Genomic DNA, 19,387 nt, shown 5'->3' with positions numbered 1-19,387 from the left:
CATTCTGATGCTCGCTTTGAACTGCACCAGATTGTCTTGACCATGTCTACATGCCTAAATGCAGTGAGTTGCTGCCATGTGATTCATGATTAGATATTTGTGTTAACAAGCAGTTGGCCAGGTGTACCTAATAATGTGGCCAGAGTGTGCATATAAATGATAATAGAAACAAATTACTGCATGTTGCAATAATGATGCTGAAATTCCAGCATTTAATAATAACAATTAATTCGTTCAAAATATTTAATGAGAATAAATTACATTTAACATTATATTCACAACACCAATTTTAATTGCAATAAATCACAATATTTTTACTCTATTTTAATTAAGTAAATGCAGTTTTGGTTGGACCTCTTAATTTTTTTTTGTCTTCAACCCTTTGTCTGGCAAAGAACCATATATGGCCACTTTATAGCGATGCTTACAAAATGTTTCTTCATGAAAGTTAACACACCCGGTTTGTTTTCCAATGAGTATTTCAGTGTCATTTAAGAAGGTTAAAGTCAATCATTTTTGTGTGTTTATACCTGTGCAAACCTGGCCTCCATGTGTCGGAGCTGCAACAGGAAGTCCAGGTGCTGCAGGGACATGTTAGACTTTCTGGCCAGAACGTGCACCTGCTCCTCCATGCCATTGTACAGATGAGTGACCGTATCAATCACCTCACTGTGAAGAAAATTGCACATCGTTTACTACAAGGTGAGTGAAAATAGGCTATATTTAAACACTGTAGAACTTGTAGTATCACTGGAGTCATGATGAAAACAAATCTCTAAAGTAGAGTCCCTAAATAAGCGATAATAAATAGGATTTCACATTAACAGTAGGGTTCTTGAAAGTACTCGAATTTCAGACATGAGTGTGTACTTCAAATGAGTGTCTTCACCGGCTTTGTTCGCAGTGTGGTGACCTCACGTCAGTTTCCCGCCTCAGCCGTGCCAGCATGGCTCCGCCTCCTCTCTGCAGCTCGACCAATCGGGCGTCTTCCAGCACATTCTTCATTAGAGCCGCCTGCTCCTTAATGCACTGCTGCACATCCTGATTTCACAGTCGGATCATTCATTATCTTCAGGTAAGCACAGCATGAGTTTGTTCACTTGACAGGTGTTTCATTACCTGCACTGTGTCGATTTTATGAACACCTTCTAGTTTCTTTATAGCTCCTGATAGAAGAGCGGATGCATCTTGCAGGTCAGACACAAACGGATACAGTTTCTGTAACATGAAGTTAAGCATGTTATAGATGTATTCATAAATAGTTATACTTGTACACATACATTATATATTTACTAAACGATATTTAAAACAACTTTGTTTTCTAATAGTATTTGTGTATATATATTTTTATTTTTTATTATTGTTATATTTATTTTAATTAGCCAATTAATGATATTTATTCAACTGTTTATAAAATAATATCATATTTCTTTCTTTAATGTTGCTTAATCTTTTAGAATTTATATAATATTTCAAGCATAATAAAATAAATTAAATGGCTATATAAAATATTTACAAATATGGCGAATATAGTACAATTATGTTTATATTAAAATAAATTTAATATTACTTTGTGAAGTGTTAATTGGGAAAAAAACTAATGTAGTTTTTGCAGTTGTACTCTTCAATGCTGAATGTAAAAATTAGTTTCTGAAAACTGCTGTTTAAATGATGTCCATAAATAATTTTTTCTTTACAATTGTGCTCTTCAGTACACAACATAAAAACATGATGTCTTAAAACTCTATTACTGTATAACTGTGTTTTTGTAAATAAACTCTTCATTTATAATAGCTTATATCGTTGGATTAAGTTGTGCATGTTTACATATTTGTGTAGTTTTAAAATATGATATTATTATTATTAAAAGTTGTAGTAGTGATCGTTGTCGTGGTAGTGGTCGGTGTCGTCATTGGAGTTTTAGTAGTCATAATAGTACTAGTCAACCTAGTGGTAGTAGTAGGTCGTCATAGTAGTGGTCGTCAGAGGTTGTCGTAGTAGTAAGTCATAGTATTAGTAGGTCGTAGCTGTAGTAGTAGATCAAAGTTAGTAGTAGGTTGTAGCAGTAGTCGTAGTAGCAGTAGTAGGTCAAAGTAGAAGTAGTTCATAGCAGTAGTAGTACTTGTTGTGGTAGTAGGTCAAAGTAGTAGTAGTAGGTTTTAGCAGTGGTAAGTCATAGCAGTAGTAGTAGTCACATGGTAATAGGTCAAAGTAGTAGTAGGTAGTAGCAGTAGTCAACCTAGTAGCAGGTCAAAGTAGTAGTAGTAGGTCGTAGTAGGTCATAACAGTAGTAGTAGTAGTCGTCGTAGTAGTTGGTCATAATAGTAGTAGTAGTTGTAGGTCGTAGCAGAAGTAGTAGGTTGTAGTAGTAGTAGTAGTAGTAGGTGATAGTTGTGGTAGTAGCAGTAGTTTGTAGTGGTAGGTGATAATAGTAGTAGTAGTTGTAGCAGTAGGTCATAGTAGTAGATTGTAGTAGTCGTTGTAGTAGTTTTATATATATATATATATATATATATATATATATATATATATATATATATATATATATATATATATATATAAAAACTTACCACTGCTAAAACCTACTACTACTACGACCACTGCTACGACCTACTACTACTTTGACCTACTACCACAACAAGTACTACTACTGCTATGAACTACTACTACTTTGACCTACTACTGCTACTACGACTACTGCTACAACCTACTACTACTTTGATCTACTACTACAGCTACGACCTACTAATACTATGACTTACTACTACGACAACCTCTGACCTACTACTACCACTAGGTTGACTAGTACTATTATGACTACTACAACTCCAATGACGACACCGACCACTACCACGACAACGATCACTACTACAACTTTAAATAATTTATAATAATAATAATATCATATTTTAAAACTACACAAATATGTAAACAAGTATGTATGTATGTATGTATGTATGTATGTGTATGTATGTATGTATGTATGTGTATATATATATATATATATATATATATATATATATATATATATATATATATATATATGTATGTATGTGTGCATGTATGTGTATATATATATATATATATATATATATATATATATATATATAAATATATGTATGCATGTGTGTGTGTGTGTGTGTGTATATATATATATATATATATATATATATATATATATATATATATATATATATATATATATATATATATATATATTATGTAACTTGCTGTGATTACTTGCCTCACTGTATGAGGCACTCATTGTATAAGGATAGATGCATTGAACTGGTCCATGCACCCGCCCCACCACCTACCACCCACCCTTAAACTCATCTAGCTTGCATTATATTCCATAAAGTTATAAATACATATTTTTTTATACTTTTTGTTATTTGCACTTCTGGTAAGATGCTATCTGCATTTCATTGGCTCTGTACTGTACTTTGCACAGTGACAATAAAGTTTAATCTAATCTAAGTAGTAGTAATAGAAGCAGTGGTACTATTATTAAGTTTGTACTCTTAGTAATTAAAGTATTTATCAGATGTGCAGTACTGTACCTGATGTATTTGTATCCAGTCCCAGTGGCTGTACAGTAATGAGCCGTGTAGAGCCGCTGTCAGCTGACTGACCTCCACTAGTTTATACAGAGCTTTATAGGACGTCACAGTTTCCACCTGCACACAGGGTTTAGAGGATTGAAGTCTGTCTGAGAAACACTGAAGCCTGATACCTGTATATAATAACAAGAAAAAGCGTATTTCTGACCGTAACTCCAGGCCTCTTCTCATGACTGTAGCTGCTGTCTTTATTGAGCAGAAGCACAACACAGTGAACCGCACCAGGATCCTTCTCCTGCACACAACAAGCAACATCTACAGCCTGAATATTCAGTTCAATTTTAAGTACAATTTGATGCATATATAAATACATATAAATAAAAATAAATACAAGTTTATTTTAAAAAAAACTAAATATTATGTGCCTTTCTGAAGGCTGTGTGACTATTTAATCATCAATATTAGTACTTATAGATGATACTGTATGACGTTTCCTTTTTTTCTTTTACTTCGTTCTATATATTGATTGATTTATTTTCTGGATTTTTAAGGATTATTATAATTTATTTTGCCCTTAAAAATCTTGTATGCACTTTTTTGGTTGATAATTAGTTAACCTATTTGCTATTATTGTTTATGATTTGATTTTGTAGTAGATTTGAACTATAACCCTTAATGCACATTCTTTGTAAAACTTGCCTCTGATTATGTCTATAAAAGCACATTTATTTTGATATCTTTAAACAAATGTGTCACAATAAAAATCTAAATAAAAATCAAAATTCAAATATATTATTGAATAAACTGAACAATTTAAGTATAATCTACAAAAGTGAAAAGTTAAATAAACTTAAATATGCAAGTTTTGGGAAACTGCTACTCACTTAAATTGAGGCAATGAGTTTACTTAATTTAGTTCAGTCAACTTATTAGGGTTGTCAGTGCTAAGTTTGGTGAACTGAACAATTTAAGTATAATCTACAAAAGCGGCAGGTTAAATAAACCTAAATATGCAAGTTTTGGTAGACTCCATTACTCAATTAAATGGAGGCAATGAGTTTACTCGATATATTTAGCTCAATCAACTTATTAGGGTCTTCAGTGTATTTTAAGAATTTTTATTAATTATTAGTAAATAATGCACACACCAACTCAGGTTTGATTTAATAATAGATTATTATTACTTAATTACTATAATTAAGTAATTACTGCAATTTCATGTTGCCAGTTATTCCTATAATAAAGAACATAATTTCAGTTCATTTTTAGGTTTATTAAAAAAAAACTAAAACAAAAATGAACTATTACATAATTTCTTTCTAATATATTTAAATGAAAATATAAGATATGTACATTTTGCAACAACAGCTGGAAAGAATTTACAACGAATGTCATAGAAATTGGTTTAACTTTTGTTTGGCCAGACCAAAAGTAGTATTGACATGCAGAAGTGTCAGATATAGTGCTGTGTGGCATTAAACTGACATGATAAATATGTGCACTTTTAAGAGGTTTTAGGCTTGTTTAGGTATAGAATCACTCACGTGGAGCGTCAGGAGAGCTTTGGTAAACTCTGGATGCGGAGGCTTCTTCCGAGCATCAAACACCACAGTCATCCCGACATCTTTCATTCCTTTCCTAGAATTCAGATAATGTAAAATATTATTAATATTAGGTAAAACTGAATGGTAACAGATAATGTATGTCTACAGTCACTGGTACTAAATTAATGATTAAATTTACTTTATAAAGAGCTAAGGAAACTTACTAGAAGCAAATTATCAAATGTTGTATGAGGAATGAATAATAAGGAAAAAGGGTGTTTATAAATGTACAATTTTAAACCAAAAAAAATGTATGTTTATTAAATGTATGTATATATAAAATCTCAATTATTCGCCCTCCTGTGAATTTTTTTCTTTTTAAAAATATTTTCCAAATGATTTTTCACAGATTCAGGAATTTTTCACAGTGTTTCCTATAATATTTTTTCTTCTGGAGAAAGTCTTATTTGTTTTATTTATAGAATAAAAGCAGTAATCAATTTTTTAAACCCATTTTTAGGTCACTATTATTAGCCCCCCCTAAGCAATATTTGTTTTGGATTGTCTACAAAACAAACCACTGTTATACTGTGACTTGCCTAATTACCCTAATTAACCTAGTTAAGCCTTTAAATGTCACTTTAAGCTGAATACTAGTATCTTGAAAAATATCTAGTCAAATATTTTGTTTTGTCATCATGGCAAATATAAAAAATTCTGTTATTAGAAATGAGTTATTAAAACTATTATGATTAAAAATGTTGAAAAAAATGTTCATTCAATTAAACAGATATCGGGGAAAATATATACAGGGGGCTATTAATTCTGACTGTATATTAGAAAAAAATTGTCCAAAAAATATCGTCCCTGTGATAGTGAGCTTCTATTTTCACGTTTTCGTGTGTCTGTGTGTGTCTGTCTGTGTGTTTGTGTCTGCTTTTGTACCTGGTGATGGTATGAAAATACAGCAGAAGTTTGAAGATCTCCTGGCTTGAAAGTGTTGCAGAAATCCAGACCTGATGATCTCCATAAACCTCCAGAACTGCTCGGTCCGAGCGATCCTGACCGCCTGGAGGACCAGCAGCAGGTCATCACAATATCAAGTGTTTACATCTTATTAACAGAGTTTCTGTAGTTTAAACATATGTATTTATTTCTGCTTGCTTACTTTTACATTAGTACACTTTAGATTCTTACCATCAGTTTTTTTTAAACAGGAAAATATACATCATTTGTTTAATTAGTTAAAAATTTGATTTTTGATGGTGTTTAATTTGTTTAAGTGTTTAATATTATTAGTGTTTTTGTTATTTTTTTATGTATTTGTTCACATTGTTATATGCATAATTTTTTTATCACCATCAGTTTTCTTTAGGAAACTTCTTTCTTTTTGTTTATCATAGTCGAAAATAATGTGGCAAAGTGTGGCAAAGCATGGTGATTAGTTTGTCATTATATTTATAATTAACCCATCCTAAATAATTATAATCAAAATCATAAATTCTAAATAATAATGTAATTTCTATTATGAACAATGATTATAATAACATTACTTCTAATAATAATAATTATTGTTATCATAATATAATATACATTATTATTATTATTATTATTATTATTAGAATTATAATATTTTGTTAATAATAAAATATTAACAATGTATATTATATTGTGATAATAATAATAATAATAGTTTGTAGTAGTAATATATTATTATTATTATTATTATTATTATCATTATTATCATTATTATAATCATAATAAAATATACCGAATTTTTATTGTTATTATTATTATTATATATTATTATTAAAATCATAATATAGTATACAGTATTAATAACAATAATATACTTTTGTTATTATTATTATTATTATTGTTATTGATAATAATAATATACATTATTTTTATTTATTATTATTATTAATAATAATAATAATAATAATAATGTATATTATTATTATCAATAACAATAATAATAATATTTATAACTATTGTTTATTTTTTATTTATTATTATATTATATTTATTATTATTGTTTATTATATAATTATTGTAATAATAATTATTGTTATTGTTATTAATACTGTATACTATATTATGATTTTATTAACAATATATAATAATAATAATAACAATAATAAAAATTCTGTATATTTTATTATACTATTGGTAAGTCAATTGAGGACCAGTTGTCATTTACCAATGACGATCTGGCCAAGAGGCAACATAAAGAGCAGATACGGAGCAGCAGGGACACAATACAATAACAATTTCACAAGTGCAGATAATACCATATAAAACCAAGGAAAACCTAAAGTACTGTGATCTTGTACTATTAACTGGATCGAATTAAAAAAAAAAATATTGGAATGAAAGTGTTGAGCTTTAAGGTCTGCTGCAGATGATTCTAAACATCAGCAGCAGAAAAGTGACCTGATGAGTAGCGACCAAATGAAGTGCGAATTTTAGCTATACAAAGGTTAATAAAACTACTGGAGCGCAGATTTCAACATGTTTACTGAATGTTAAGAAGTGACTGTAAATATAGTGGAGTTTTCCAAATAAAAGTTTTGTTAATGAACAGAAACCAATGAATTTGTCAACGTGATTAAAGAGAAAGCCAAATGAATAAAGAATTTAGTTGACATTGAGTATTAAATAGCGGACAAAACGATAATAATAACGATATTATGTATATTATTAGATGTATATTATTATTATTGGTAGTAGTAATATATAATAATAATAATAATAATAATAATAATCATTGTAACTGTAATAACATTTTATTGTAATCATTTATTTAAATATAATGTAATTTATTTTAATAATAAAAACATACACACATAAAAAAATATTAAATGTTTATTTTTCAGTTCAAATAAAGTTTGCATAAATACCTTAATAATCATGGCACACACAATGAACATGTTTATTTCCCTTCTATCATAAATCATTCTTGTAGTTTTGACAAAAATATAGTTTTTTTTCAGGCTGCCAAATAAAAAATAAAGTAGCATGTGAATGTAATAGGAAGTGCACTATATTATGCACAGCACTTTGGTCAGTCTTGTGGCTAAATGTGCTTTATAAAAAAACAAACAAACTTGAACTGTTTTTATGAAGTCATATAAAAGAATGCAACATTAATTTTGCGTGACAAATGCATGTGTTTTTACCTGTGAGACACACGATTCCTGCATGCAGGAGAGCATCAGCTTTAAGTGTTGGAGGTGTGGAGGATCTGGACGGCCGGCGCTCTGTTTCTGCTGGTGTTAAACCGTCTGGATGATTTATCCGTGATCCAGGAACAGGAGCGCACTGAGATTTTGGATCTTGAGGAAGATCTTCAAAGGAGTAAGTCAGCGTGTGTTAAAACATGTTCAAAGAGATTGTTTTGCTTCTAATGGTAGGATCTTAAAGACTGTAAAATCACAACTTTAAATAATGCATGACGAACATGTCTGATCTAACATTGATCTCTTTTTAATAAACAGTGACCCAGAAAAATAAACGTAATCCAAGCAGGACAGACAGACTGATGGATAATAGAGTGGATGGATAGACAGACTGGGTAGGAAGATATATAAAGGGATAGATGGAGAAACAGACTAGACAGAGGGATATATAGAATAGAATAGATAGATAGATAGATAGATAGATAGATAGATAGATAGATAGATAGATAGATAGATAGATAGATAGATAGATAGATAGATAGAACACAGATAGATAGAACACAGATAGATAGAACACAGATAGATAGATACAATGGATGGGTGAATGAAGGGACAGACAGATAGCTAGATGGACAGATGGATGGATAGATAAAGAGACCAGAAAGATGGATATATAGACTACATAGATGGATAGATAGAACATGGATGGATAGATACACTGGATGGATGGATGAATGGATGGATGGACTGAAGGACAGATGGATGGATGGACAAATGGATGGATGGATAAACAGACCAGACAGATGGATATATAGACTAAATAGATAGATAGATTGAACACAGATTGATAGATACACTGGATGGAGAGACAGACTGATTGACAGATTGATAGGTACACTGGGTGGATGGAGGGACTGATGGACAGACAGACAGATAGATAGACAGTGGATGGATGGACAAAGACAACTCAAAAGATGGATAGATGGACAGAAAGACAGCTCAGTTGAGGGATTAATGAATGAAGGATGAACAGATAGATAGATAGATAGATAGATAGATAGATAGATAGATAGATAGATAGATAGATAGATAGATAGATAGATAGATAGATAGATAGATAGATAGATAGATAGATAGATAGATAGAGAGATCATAGGTCTCAAACTCAGTTCCTGGAGGGCTGCGGTTCTGCACAGCTTTGCTCAAACCCTAATCAAACACAGCTGATTCAACTAATCAAGGTGTTCAAGAGTAGTCTGAAATTGAGTTTGAGACTAATGTTATAGATAGAAACAGACGGATGGATGGATAGACAGAAAGAAAGACATAGGATGTATAAAGACAGAATTTTAAAAAGCTGCTGACTCATAACAAACATGTTCCACACCTTTAATCACCAATCGTCTTCTGTTCAGCTTCGGAGACACCAGTCCAAAAGTGGTGGTCTTTTTCCCGGGAACCACATGAAGTCTGGGAATCATTTCGAAGTAGCTGCTTCTGTCCTCCTGGTTTGACTGTCCCTGAATCACAATGTGGCATTTCTCTGATGTGCCGACCACTGCTGGAGCCAAACCGTCCCGGTATGCGCTCTGGATTTGCTCCTCACCGCAGGGGTCAGCAGTTTCTGCTTCATTAGGATGATCAGATTTTTCTTTGGGTGTAATGGCTGTATCCATAAACCGACACTTTTGCTTGGTCCCATGTCCATGTTTCCTCTGCATGCATGGAGTACAGGGCTCTTCAGCGAACCGCACTGTGCGCACACATGTGGAACGCTCCCGAGTCGCACCATTGGACCTCAGTAGGGGAGTCCATGTGTTTGCATATCCTTGGGTTTCTTTGGTAAAGTCCAGTGGATCGTTGCAAATCCCAACCAAACTGCTTTTACTTCTGCTGTCCCATGTGCTTGGAGAAACCCACCCTATGGGACGCATCCCAGACTGATCCATTTCACTGTGTTTTGTAATACTGCTGCTGTCTACCAATCGCAAAGACACCGCAATACCGTCCCGTGCAGGACAAATCCTGGTCTCGATGGAGAAGCTGGAAGGCGTTGGTGGACGACACAAACTCGAAGACTCCTGTTGATTAGACGGAGACGCTGAGTCCATCCTCCGCTCGTCCTCAAATTCAGGATTGACCACCTCTTCCCAGGGAACCTTGATTATGTTCTGTTGGGTTTTGAGGATGCAGCGGGACAGGGGTCTTCCATGTCTCTTTTCATTGAGCTCTTGGAGCCAGGTTTCAGTGAAGATGTTGGAGTGTGAGGTTTCAGGGATGGGAGTTTCCTCCAGCTCACATTCCTCCTCTGAAACACTCTTGACCACAATTTGAACCGACTGGATCCCAAACGGCACGACCTGCAGGTAAAAGTCTCCGGGTCGGAGCAGCAGGGAGTTTACAGGAGCAAGTTGGATCACGATGCGCTCCTGTAAACACAGAGGCCAGCCAGGACTGCTGAACACCCTCTTAGAGTGCGGAGCCTGTTCGGGACACACACAAATCTAAATTAGAAATATATATTTTTCAACCCAGGCTCATTGTGAAAACGTAGTCCTTTGGACGTTTCTAGAGACCGTGAAATACGTCCTGGGAGGTACGTATGGCTGCATTTAGTTTTTTCAAGGACCTCTGTGTGGAGGGCTTTCCCGCCGCAACCAGTTGGTCCAGTCAGCTCATCGTGTGCGTTGGCAGACTTCAGATGCAGAGAGGAGCGGTTGACCACGGCGACCGGGTTCGAGTCCGGGGAAGAGCGGTTCCAGAAATCAGGTAAGACAAAAACAGAATCCAAAAAATAAAGCGAACGAGTTCATGACGGGGCGAGAACGTGGTGAAATCGGAAAATGTGGTGGAAAAAAAACAGACGAGGGATTTTTCGAAGGCTTTTGTAAACCGATGGTCGGGTCTAGGGAAGTAAGCGGGCGGGCGGGTCAATCGTTAAAATTGCTTGGGTTTAGGGAAGGAAGGAGGAGAGTGGTGTCAGCCGATTGGCAGGTTCGTGCAGTCAGCCAGACAGCGGCCTCTGGTGTGTTGACGCGAAAACAGCGTAACCGCAAACGCAAGAGACGTTCGAGACGCGAAAAGCGCGCACAGCATTCGCAAAAACAAAAACTGCAAAAATACATGACTCGAAAGGGAATGGCGTCACACCGCCCTGCAGCGTTACCTTGAAAAAACTAAATGCAGCCATACGTACCTCCCGGGACGTATTTCGCGGTCTCCAGAAACGTCCGCGGGACTACGTTTTCACAACGAGCCTGGGTTGATATTTTTAATTAGATTTATCTGAACTGCTATTTTTTTATTCATTTATTTTCCTTCGGCTTAGTTCCTTCATATTTATTAAGGGTCGCCACAGCGGAATGTACCGCCAACTATACTAGCATACGACTTACACAGCGAATGCCCTTCCAGCTGCAACCCAGTACTGGGAAACAGCCATACACACTCATTCCACACACACACACTACGACCAATTTACTTCATTCAGTTCCCCAATAGTGCATGTGTTTGGACTGTGGGGGAAACTGGAGCACCCGGAGGAAACCAATACCAACACAGGGAGAACATGCAAACTCCACACAGAAATGCCAACTGACACCACTGTTGAGTTTTTGAGTCTTTAAAGTTGTAAAAGCATTGAAAGTACACACAAATACACATTAGACTATAATGGTTCCATACAAACCTTCAGTTTGTGTCAGTTTTATTTTACGTCTTAGTTCAATGTGTTTTGAAAACAAACAGAACTTTTGATTTGCAAACAATGAAGCTGTAACACTGATATTCAATATACACAGTTTAAAACTAAATGATCTGACCTCTTGTGAAATTTTTAATTCTTTTTCAAATATTTACCAAGGAGGGTGACACGGTGGCTCAGTGGTTAGCACTGTGGCCTCACAGCCAGGGTGTTTCCCAGTACTGGGTTGCAACTGGAGGAAAGGGCATCCTCTTTGTAACACATATGCTGGAAGAGTTGGCAGTTCATTCATGTGGCAACCCCTGATGATTAAAGGGACTAAGCCAAAGGAAAATGAATGAATGAAAATTTCGCAAGTGAAACTTAACAAAGCAAGGGCTTTATTCTAGAGTATTTCTGTTTTTTTTTTCTACTGGATAATGTATTTTTTGTTGTTATTTTGCTTGAATAATGAAAAATAAATTTTAAATATATAATAAAAAAACAGCTAAGGTCAATTTTAATAACTCTATTTTGTACCCTTAGGAAATTATAACATTTATCGATTGGCTAAAGAATAAACTGTTGTCCAGTGATTTGCCTAATTACCCTAATTAACCTAATTCTTTCATTCAATTTCCTTCAGCATAAGGCTGATTTATACTTCTGCATCAAGCGCACACGAATGCTCCGACGCAGCCTGTGCGTGTATGCATAGCCCTAGCTGTAACGATGTGTAGCGCAAGCACTGTGATTGGTCAGGTTGGTATTGATAACGATTGTGGGTGGGACAGAGAGCCATGTGAACCCGTTGGAGCAAGTGTTTACAAGTGTCAAGTCCTGTGAAGGAGCCCCACATGGAGACTTTTTTGTGTTTAACTTATGATTAAAGTTGTTGCACGTCCACCGGTTCCCGCTTTAAAATGAGCGAGTTTGAGCAACTTCTAGCTTTCAGGAAAAAACAAAACACCAGCGAAGAAACACAACACAGAGGAACATAAGAACCTACTGCCAGATCACCTTTCAGAAGTGCAATTGCAGAGCAACACAAACACAGCACAGAAAGATCGGCATGTGCCTTGGGTCGCCACAGCAGAATGAACTGCTAACTATTCCGGCATACGTTTTACATAGCGGATTTTACACAGCCAATTTAGCTTATCCAGTCCACCTATAGTGCATGTGTTTGGACTGTGGGGATAACTGGAGCACCAGGAGGAAACCCACGCCAACACAGGAAGAACATGCAAACTCCACACAGAAATGCCAACTGACCCAGCCGGGACTCAAACCAGCAACCTTCTTGCTGTGAGATGACTAGTGCTAATCATTGAGCCACTGTTGTGCCCTAATTAACCTAGTCATTTTAAGCTAAATACTATTAGCTTGCAAAACAACTAATAAAATATTATGCACTGTCATCATAAATTTGTTATTAGAAATGAGTTTTTTAGTAATGTAATTGTTAATATGTGTTTTTAGCAGCGAAACGCAGACAGCCAAAAGGTAAATAATGTAATTCTAACTGTTAAAGGAAGATTATTGAGTGTGCTACTATCACTGGCAGTGATTCTGGAGTACATGCAGCCCTTGGTCTTGGAGGGTTTTAAAGGACAGCTCATTACGTGAATTGCATGAAGTGATGCTCTAGATGTCAAAGACGTGTCCTATACTGTATAATATGAGAGCAGATGAACATCACACGGGTCATTAATCCAGCTCAGAAACGTCAGTCTGAGAGCTCTTGTGAATGTCAGACTGAAACACTCGTCTCAAAGATATCGTTCAGATGCGACAGGCGACAACTGTTAATGCTCTCATATTAGCTGAGTTTAGACTGACCCTAAAGCTTCATGTAATGTGCTGTTGGGAGATATCAGATATTAAAGTCAAATTAAATAAGATAGTTTTGGTAGTAATCAGAAAGGAGACAATCTGAGTAGAGGTACTGTATACTTCCATGTAGTTTTTTCATCAGCAAATTGTAATTTAAAGGTATTGACCTTATTCTAAAATGCGGAGGTGCGCCTGTTTTCGCGATTGTCTTAGAACTTCCGTTTCAGTCGCCTATGGGAGAAATGACAAGGAATAATAAACGGCAAAAAACGGTCAAACTACTTGCTCTACAAACAAATGTTTGCATGACTATACAGACCAAGTAGAATAATATAACAAGGAAATATCAGTTTGCAACATCAAACAGCGAAACGAGCAGTTTTTAATGTCTAAAAATGAATGGAAGTGAATGAGACCGGAAGTCTCGTGCCAAAAAGATTCAAATGGCAGCGCCCGCTCGTCTGCGGAGAATATGGTCAATAAAGCAAAGGGAAAAGATTGGTTGTTTCCCCAACCATGGGTACTTTTTGGGAATCTTATTATTATTATTATTATTTATTTATATATATTTTTTAACAAATGTATTTTCTTTCTTAAATCACAGACCAATTTTAAGCTTTTAATTACGCTTTAACCATTGTACACTGTTAAAATTGACTACCCTTTTGTTATGTTCGGGATGAAAACATCCACTGAATTAAACTGCTGTAAAACATAATAAACAAAAATAAAAAATTTTTTTGCATAAATCTGTTAATCAACCTTAGTCTAATAATTCTGACTTTAACTGTATGTGCGTGTTTCCGCAGACTCACACTGGCTGTCTGCTGCAGGCCTTCTAGAAGGGTTTTGGCAGGAATGAGGAAGGTGTTCAGACACTGAAGGGCATCTCCATCATATTGAGTGTCGATGAGCTGGAAGATCTGGCTGAGGACGGTCGATGCCGTCAGCTCAAATGGTGGGAAGAGGACAGACAGACAGCTCTGGATACACGAGTCCAGACACTCCGGATCCTGACACAACACAGACATATATATCACAGGTGAAGAACATGACCATAACACAACCAGTGCTGGGTGTAATTACTTACAAACTAATTACTGTAATTAAATTACTGTTTCCCTGAGAAAGTTAAGGGATTAAACTTAATGTACTTGCCTCAACATTTCTATATACAGTGGTGTTAAAAAGTGTGTGCCCCCATACTGATTTAATATTTTTTTTAAATAATATCAAGCACAAGTAAAGCTGCGGTCACTGGATTTTTATCCCCATAGACTTCCTTTCATATGCACGCGAATGCGCCAGAACGGAAATGCCGGGTCATACGTCAAGTTTCACAGATCGCTGCATTAGAAAGTTCGAGCTTGGTGAACTCTGACCAGCGAAATCGCATCACTTGACTGTGTGAGACCATTCAATCAAAACGTGACCTCTCTGTACAGGAATTTAAAACATGGTCCAATCGCTCGCTTTTGTAATGTCTAATAATGTTGTTTAATCCTGCCCCCTTTTTGCAGTGCGGCGTGACAGAATAATGCATGGTTAAACTCCAGTTTGACCACAGCTTAATGCCTTAGCAGCACACCAAGATCCAAGAGTAGCACCCAAGCAACCAATCAGGACATTTGTATAACATCTTGGCAGCCAATTAGAATGCAAGAGTGGCACCATAGCAGCCAATCACAAAAGTAAAACCTAAGGAACCAATCACAACACAAGAGTAGCATCCTAGCAATCAATCACAAAAGTAACACCTAAGGAGCCAATCAGAATACAAGAGTACCACCCTAGCAACCAATCACACAAGTAAGGAGTCAATTAGAATGCAAGAGTAGCACCCTAGTAACCAATCACACAAGTAAGGAGTAAATCAGTATACAAGAGTAGCAGCCAATCACAAGAGTACCACCCTAGCAGCCAATTAGAATACAAGAGCAGCACCCTAGCTGCCAATCACACAGATAACACCTAAGGAGCCAATCATAACAAAATAGTAGCAGCAAATCAGAATACAAGAGTAGCACCCTAGCATTCAATCGCACAATTAACACCCAAGGAGCCAGTCAGAATACAAGAGTAGTGACGCCATAGCAACCAATCAAAACCCCAAAGCAGTGCTCTATCTTCCAATCAGAACACTTTTTAAATTTAAATATTAATGACACCGTTTTAAAATGATTTGAATATAGTAGTGACACAATCAATGACAATCCTGTTTAGTTCCTATGCAAAGCCGATCAGAAAAATATTCAAGACATAATAATGATGGCCTCATAACAATCATGTTTATGACGGATTTATGACAAGTCTTGATAATGTCAAGTTTTCATGACGAAGACATTTTAAACAATGTCATCTTTGCATTTAAACTGACACAAGTGAGTGAATGACACTTAATGACAGCTGTCATGAGCATGCAGCAGTTCACATTCATGATTTTTCAAGTAAAGTGTTAGCCAAAATTCGCTCCTGAATATTCATCTCTCTGTGTCAGATTAATAAAGGGACTAAGCCGAAAAGAAAATGAATGAATGGATGAATATTCACCTCTCTGGAAGTCCTGTGTGCAGTCAGTGTGTGTGTTTGTTTGTGAATGTATCAGACAGACAGGTGTGGTGTAGTGGTGTAAGCTGGTCTGTTGGGAGTTTCAGGTTCAGATCTCTGACCCCCCTGCTCAGGATCCTCCACTTTAGTCTGTGCTCTGGATTTAGCAGCTCTGCTGGTTCAGCATTGACAGACTGCATGCTTCATGGACATTCCTGTGTCCAGTGCACACAGACAGTATGAATACAGTTAAGGTCAAGAACCCAGAACTAGTAGAGAAACCCGAGACCTATTATTAGAGACATTGTTATAAGCAAGTCAAATAAAGAAACTAATATGCAGTCACAAACTCAATCAGAGATTGTTTGTTTGAGTGGTTTGAATTAACTTTTACTTGTGTTTTAATTTGAATGTTTTGAGTATTTTTATTGAGCAGCAGTGCATTGGGCTACAAGTGTGATATTGCGTTTATACAACAGTTTGACGGCATAATCGTGTATATAAAAAAAGAAAATCAAACATGGAGAGTCTCAAAATCTTTTTGTAAGAGGAACTACTTTCTTCCACTATTCATTCACATCTGCAGCTGACGTTAGAAAAGCTGAAATTGTTGCTCATTCACTAACGTCACTGTAGAGCTAGTGTTTGAATGATTCTCTAGCGTAATGTCTAAAGTGATGACAAAACAGCTGATTTTGCTAACATGTTAAGATTATAAGACTGAACAGCATGAAATGCCATCAGTCTATAGATTTCCCAGTATTGTTGCAATTGGGAGATTACAATAATTAACCGTGAAAAAGCCAAAGCAAAGCAAACACTAGCAGATTACTAAGGTATAAATACAGTATAAATACAAAATACAATTTTCAGTTTAAAATACAGTTTAATAATGGTTTGATCAGCTGTAGTTTGAAATAACGCTGAGTGTTTCTCCCCTAATGCTGTGTTCACACCAGACGCGGCACGCGTGTCAAGCGCGAGTGATTTACATGTTAAGTCGATGCAAACGTGCGAATAGACATCCTGCGGCGCCATACGCGCGAATGGCGCGTCGCGAATGACACAAATTGCGCGAATGGCGTGGGGTGAATTGAGCGTTTTGCGCGTTTAACGAGGGTTTCGTGCGAATCTCTCGAATTCGAAAATCTGAACTTCAGCATACATTCGCGCCGCATTAACCAATCAGAAGTCTGCTCTTGTGGGGGCGTGATTGTGACGTAGAACCTGTTCATCAAACTCAGCTTGGCTCAGTCAGAAGCACCGCTGAAAGCCTCCGTCATCCAGATTCAGTTTCTGGAGGAGTTTATGAGCTCACAGAGCTGGATGCACCTCTGAAAGGATCTAGTGGACTCAGACAGGACCCTAAACGTATCGACGCTGTTTTTCAGTCTTCATAAAGCACATAAACACTGTTATCTTCTTAATAAAATCCATGTTAGCCATTTAGCTATGAAGCTAGAGTCACCGGGCAGACAGAAGCCCTGCCCATCACGTGAATCCGCGTCGGTTCTGATGTGAATTTGACACGCGAATGAAGTGGGGCTTGATGCGCGTATGAAGCGAGTAAACTCAAATGTTTACGTGGCTATTTATGCACGAAAAGCGCGATTTATCTGCGCGTTCCGCGTCTGGTGTGAACACAGCATAAGAGCTTAGTATGCAGTCTTTGTCGCTATCTTGTGGCAGAACGTTAACTGTCTTTGCTTTGGATCTCTAAATTATAAATAATTAATAGGCACTGTGCTTATAAATAAACTGCATGCAATCTAAACAACTACATTCTCAACTAAAAAAGCCTCTAAAGTACAGCGTATTGTCCAACAGCAGCAATATTTGTCAAACTGTAGTGAGTTTATTGACCTGCTGTCACTCTATGTGGGCGGAATAATACACAAGGGTGAGAGGAGGCTGTACGAGTGTACACTACGGACAATTTAGCCTACCCAATTCCCCTGTACCGCATGTCTTTGGACTGTGGGGGAAACCGGAGCACCCGGAGGAAACTCACGCGAAGGCAGGGAGAACATGCAAACTCCACACAGAAACGCCAACTGAGCCGAGGTTCGAATCAGCGACCCAGCGACCTTCTTGCTGTGAGGCGAACGTGCTACCCACTGCGCCACTGCCTCGCCTGCACCAAAATATATGCACCTTTATTCACTGGGGGTACTCAATTATGCTGAGCACTGTATGTATGTAAAATAAAAACATACCCGACATGCTACACCTTGAGTTTTTTTATCATTATTAGTTCTATATATTATTTGCTGTGCGTTGTGTTGAAGAGCCTGATGCGAGACTGAACACGTCTGTGACACTGGATCTGTGGTGTATTTCTGACTGCTGCGCACTGCTGTTCATTCAGAAACTGACGCCATGTTTGAGGACTTGCTGAAATGTTTTCTGAATCTCCTCTGACCTCAGTGTCCATCCATCAAAACACACGAATGATGCTCTGCGTGCGTGTTTGTGTTGGGATATATGGAGGATTCTCAGTGTCCAGTTTCTCTCACACACACATATACACACACGTAGGCTCAATATAAACAACACACTGCAGCCGTACAACAAATACAGACGTGATATAAAGCCACAGATGAATACAATCAACTTAAAATGAGTTAGTGAGAAACTGCAGCAAGATCTGTTAGATTATGTTAGCATTAGAGCGACATTGTGGCTTTGTGGTTAGCCCTGTGACCTCACAGCAAGAAGGAGTCCATTTTGGCCAGTTGGCGTTTCTGTGTAGAGTTTGCATGTTCTCCCCATGTTGGTGTGGAAAATTACAGAAATGGAATTTAGAGCCACACACGCGGCTGTCAGTAAAGGAATCACTAGTGTTTTTGACCCACACTATAGTAAATTGCTGAAATGAATTGGTTGTGGTAATGCTACAGTTGCTATGTTAATTCAACAACTAAATAGATATAAACATATGACATATTTGTAGTTTTCTAGTCAAATATACTTGAAGTTAAAATTATTTGCCCTCCCGTGAATCTTCTTTTAAAAAAAATATTTCCCAAATGA

General features: G+C 36.4%; 1 protein-coding gene and 1 long non-coding RNA gene across 11 annotated transcripts in view; one reads left to right on the top strand and one right to left on the bottom strand.

Annotated features, from left to right (window-relative positions):
* quoa (quattro a) overlaps nt 1–19,387 on the bottom strand; it is a 74,512-nt gene that overhangs the window by 29,310 nt on the left and 25,815 nt on the right. For 8 of the 10 annotated variants that reach the window (XM_087307627.1, XM_087307626.1, XM_087307625.1 and 5 more), the window contains exons 2-11: nt 14,623–14,820; nt 9,677–10,772; nt 8,290–8,457; nt 6,053–6,176; nt 5,108–5,201; nt 3,772–3,858; nt 3,564–3,680; nt 1,120–1,218; nt 890–1,041; nt 531–669 (exon numbers count right to left, since the gene is read on the bottom strand). In XM_087307627.1, coding sequence (XP_087163753.1) covers nt 531–669; nt 890–1,041; nt 1,120–1,218; nt 3,564–3,680; nt 3,772–3,858; nt 5,108–5,201; nt 6,053–6,176; nt 8,290–8,457; nt 9,677–10,400 — 1,704 coding nt within the window. In that variant the 5' untranslated portion in view covers nt 10,401–10,772; nt 14,623–14,820. Of the gene's footprint in view, nt 1–530; nt 670–870; nt 1,042–1,119; nt 1,219–3,563; nt 3,681–3,771; nt 3,859–5,107; nt 5,202–6,052; nt 6,177–8,289; nt 8,458–9,676; nt 10,773–14,622; nt 14,821–19,387 lie in introns of those variants that run through there. The other 2 variants (XM_087307628.1, XM_087307629.1) reach the window with 2 other exon arrangements.
* The window catches only part of LOC147838296 (uncharacterized), a 13,576-nt gene continuing 3,893 nt past the window's right edge, over nt 9,705–19,387 (top strand). The window contains exons 1-2 of the long non-coding RNA XR_015524127.1: nt 9,705–11,058; nt 14,617–14,849. This is a non-coding gene — a long non-coding RNA (uncharacterized LOC147838296). The remainder of the gene's footprint in view (nt 11,059–14,616; nt 14,850–19,387) is intronic.

This window comes from Danio rerio, chromosome 23, assembly GCF_052040795.2.
Source record: "Danio rerio strain M-AB ecotype USA chromosome 23, GRCz13ab, whole genome shotgun sequence".
NCBI classification, from domain to species: Eukaryota; Metazoa; Chordata; class Actinopteri; order Cypriniformes; family Danionidae; genus Danio; species Danio rerio.
The sequence above is the reverse complement of the archived record's forward strand: the minus strand, read 5'-3'. Positions and strand labels throughout refer to the sequence as shown.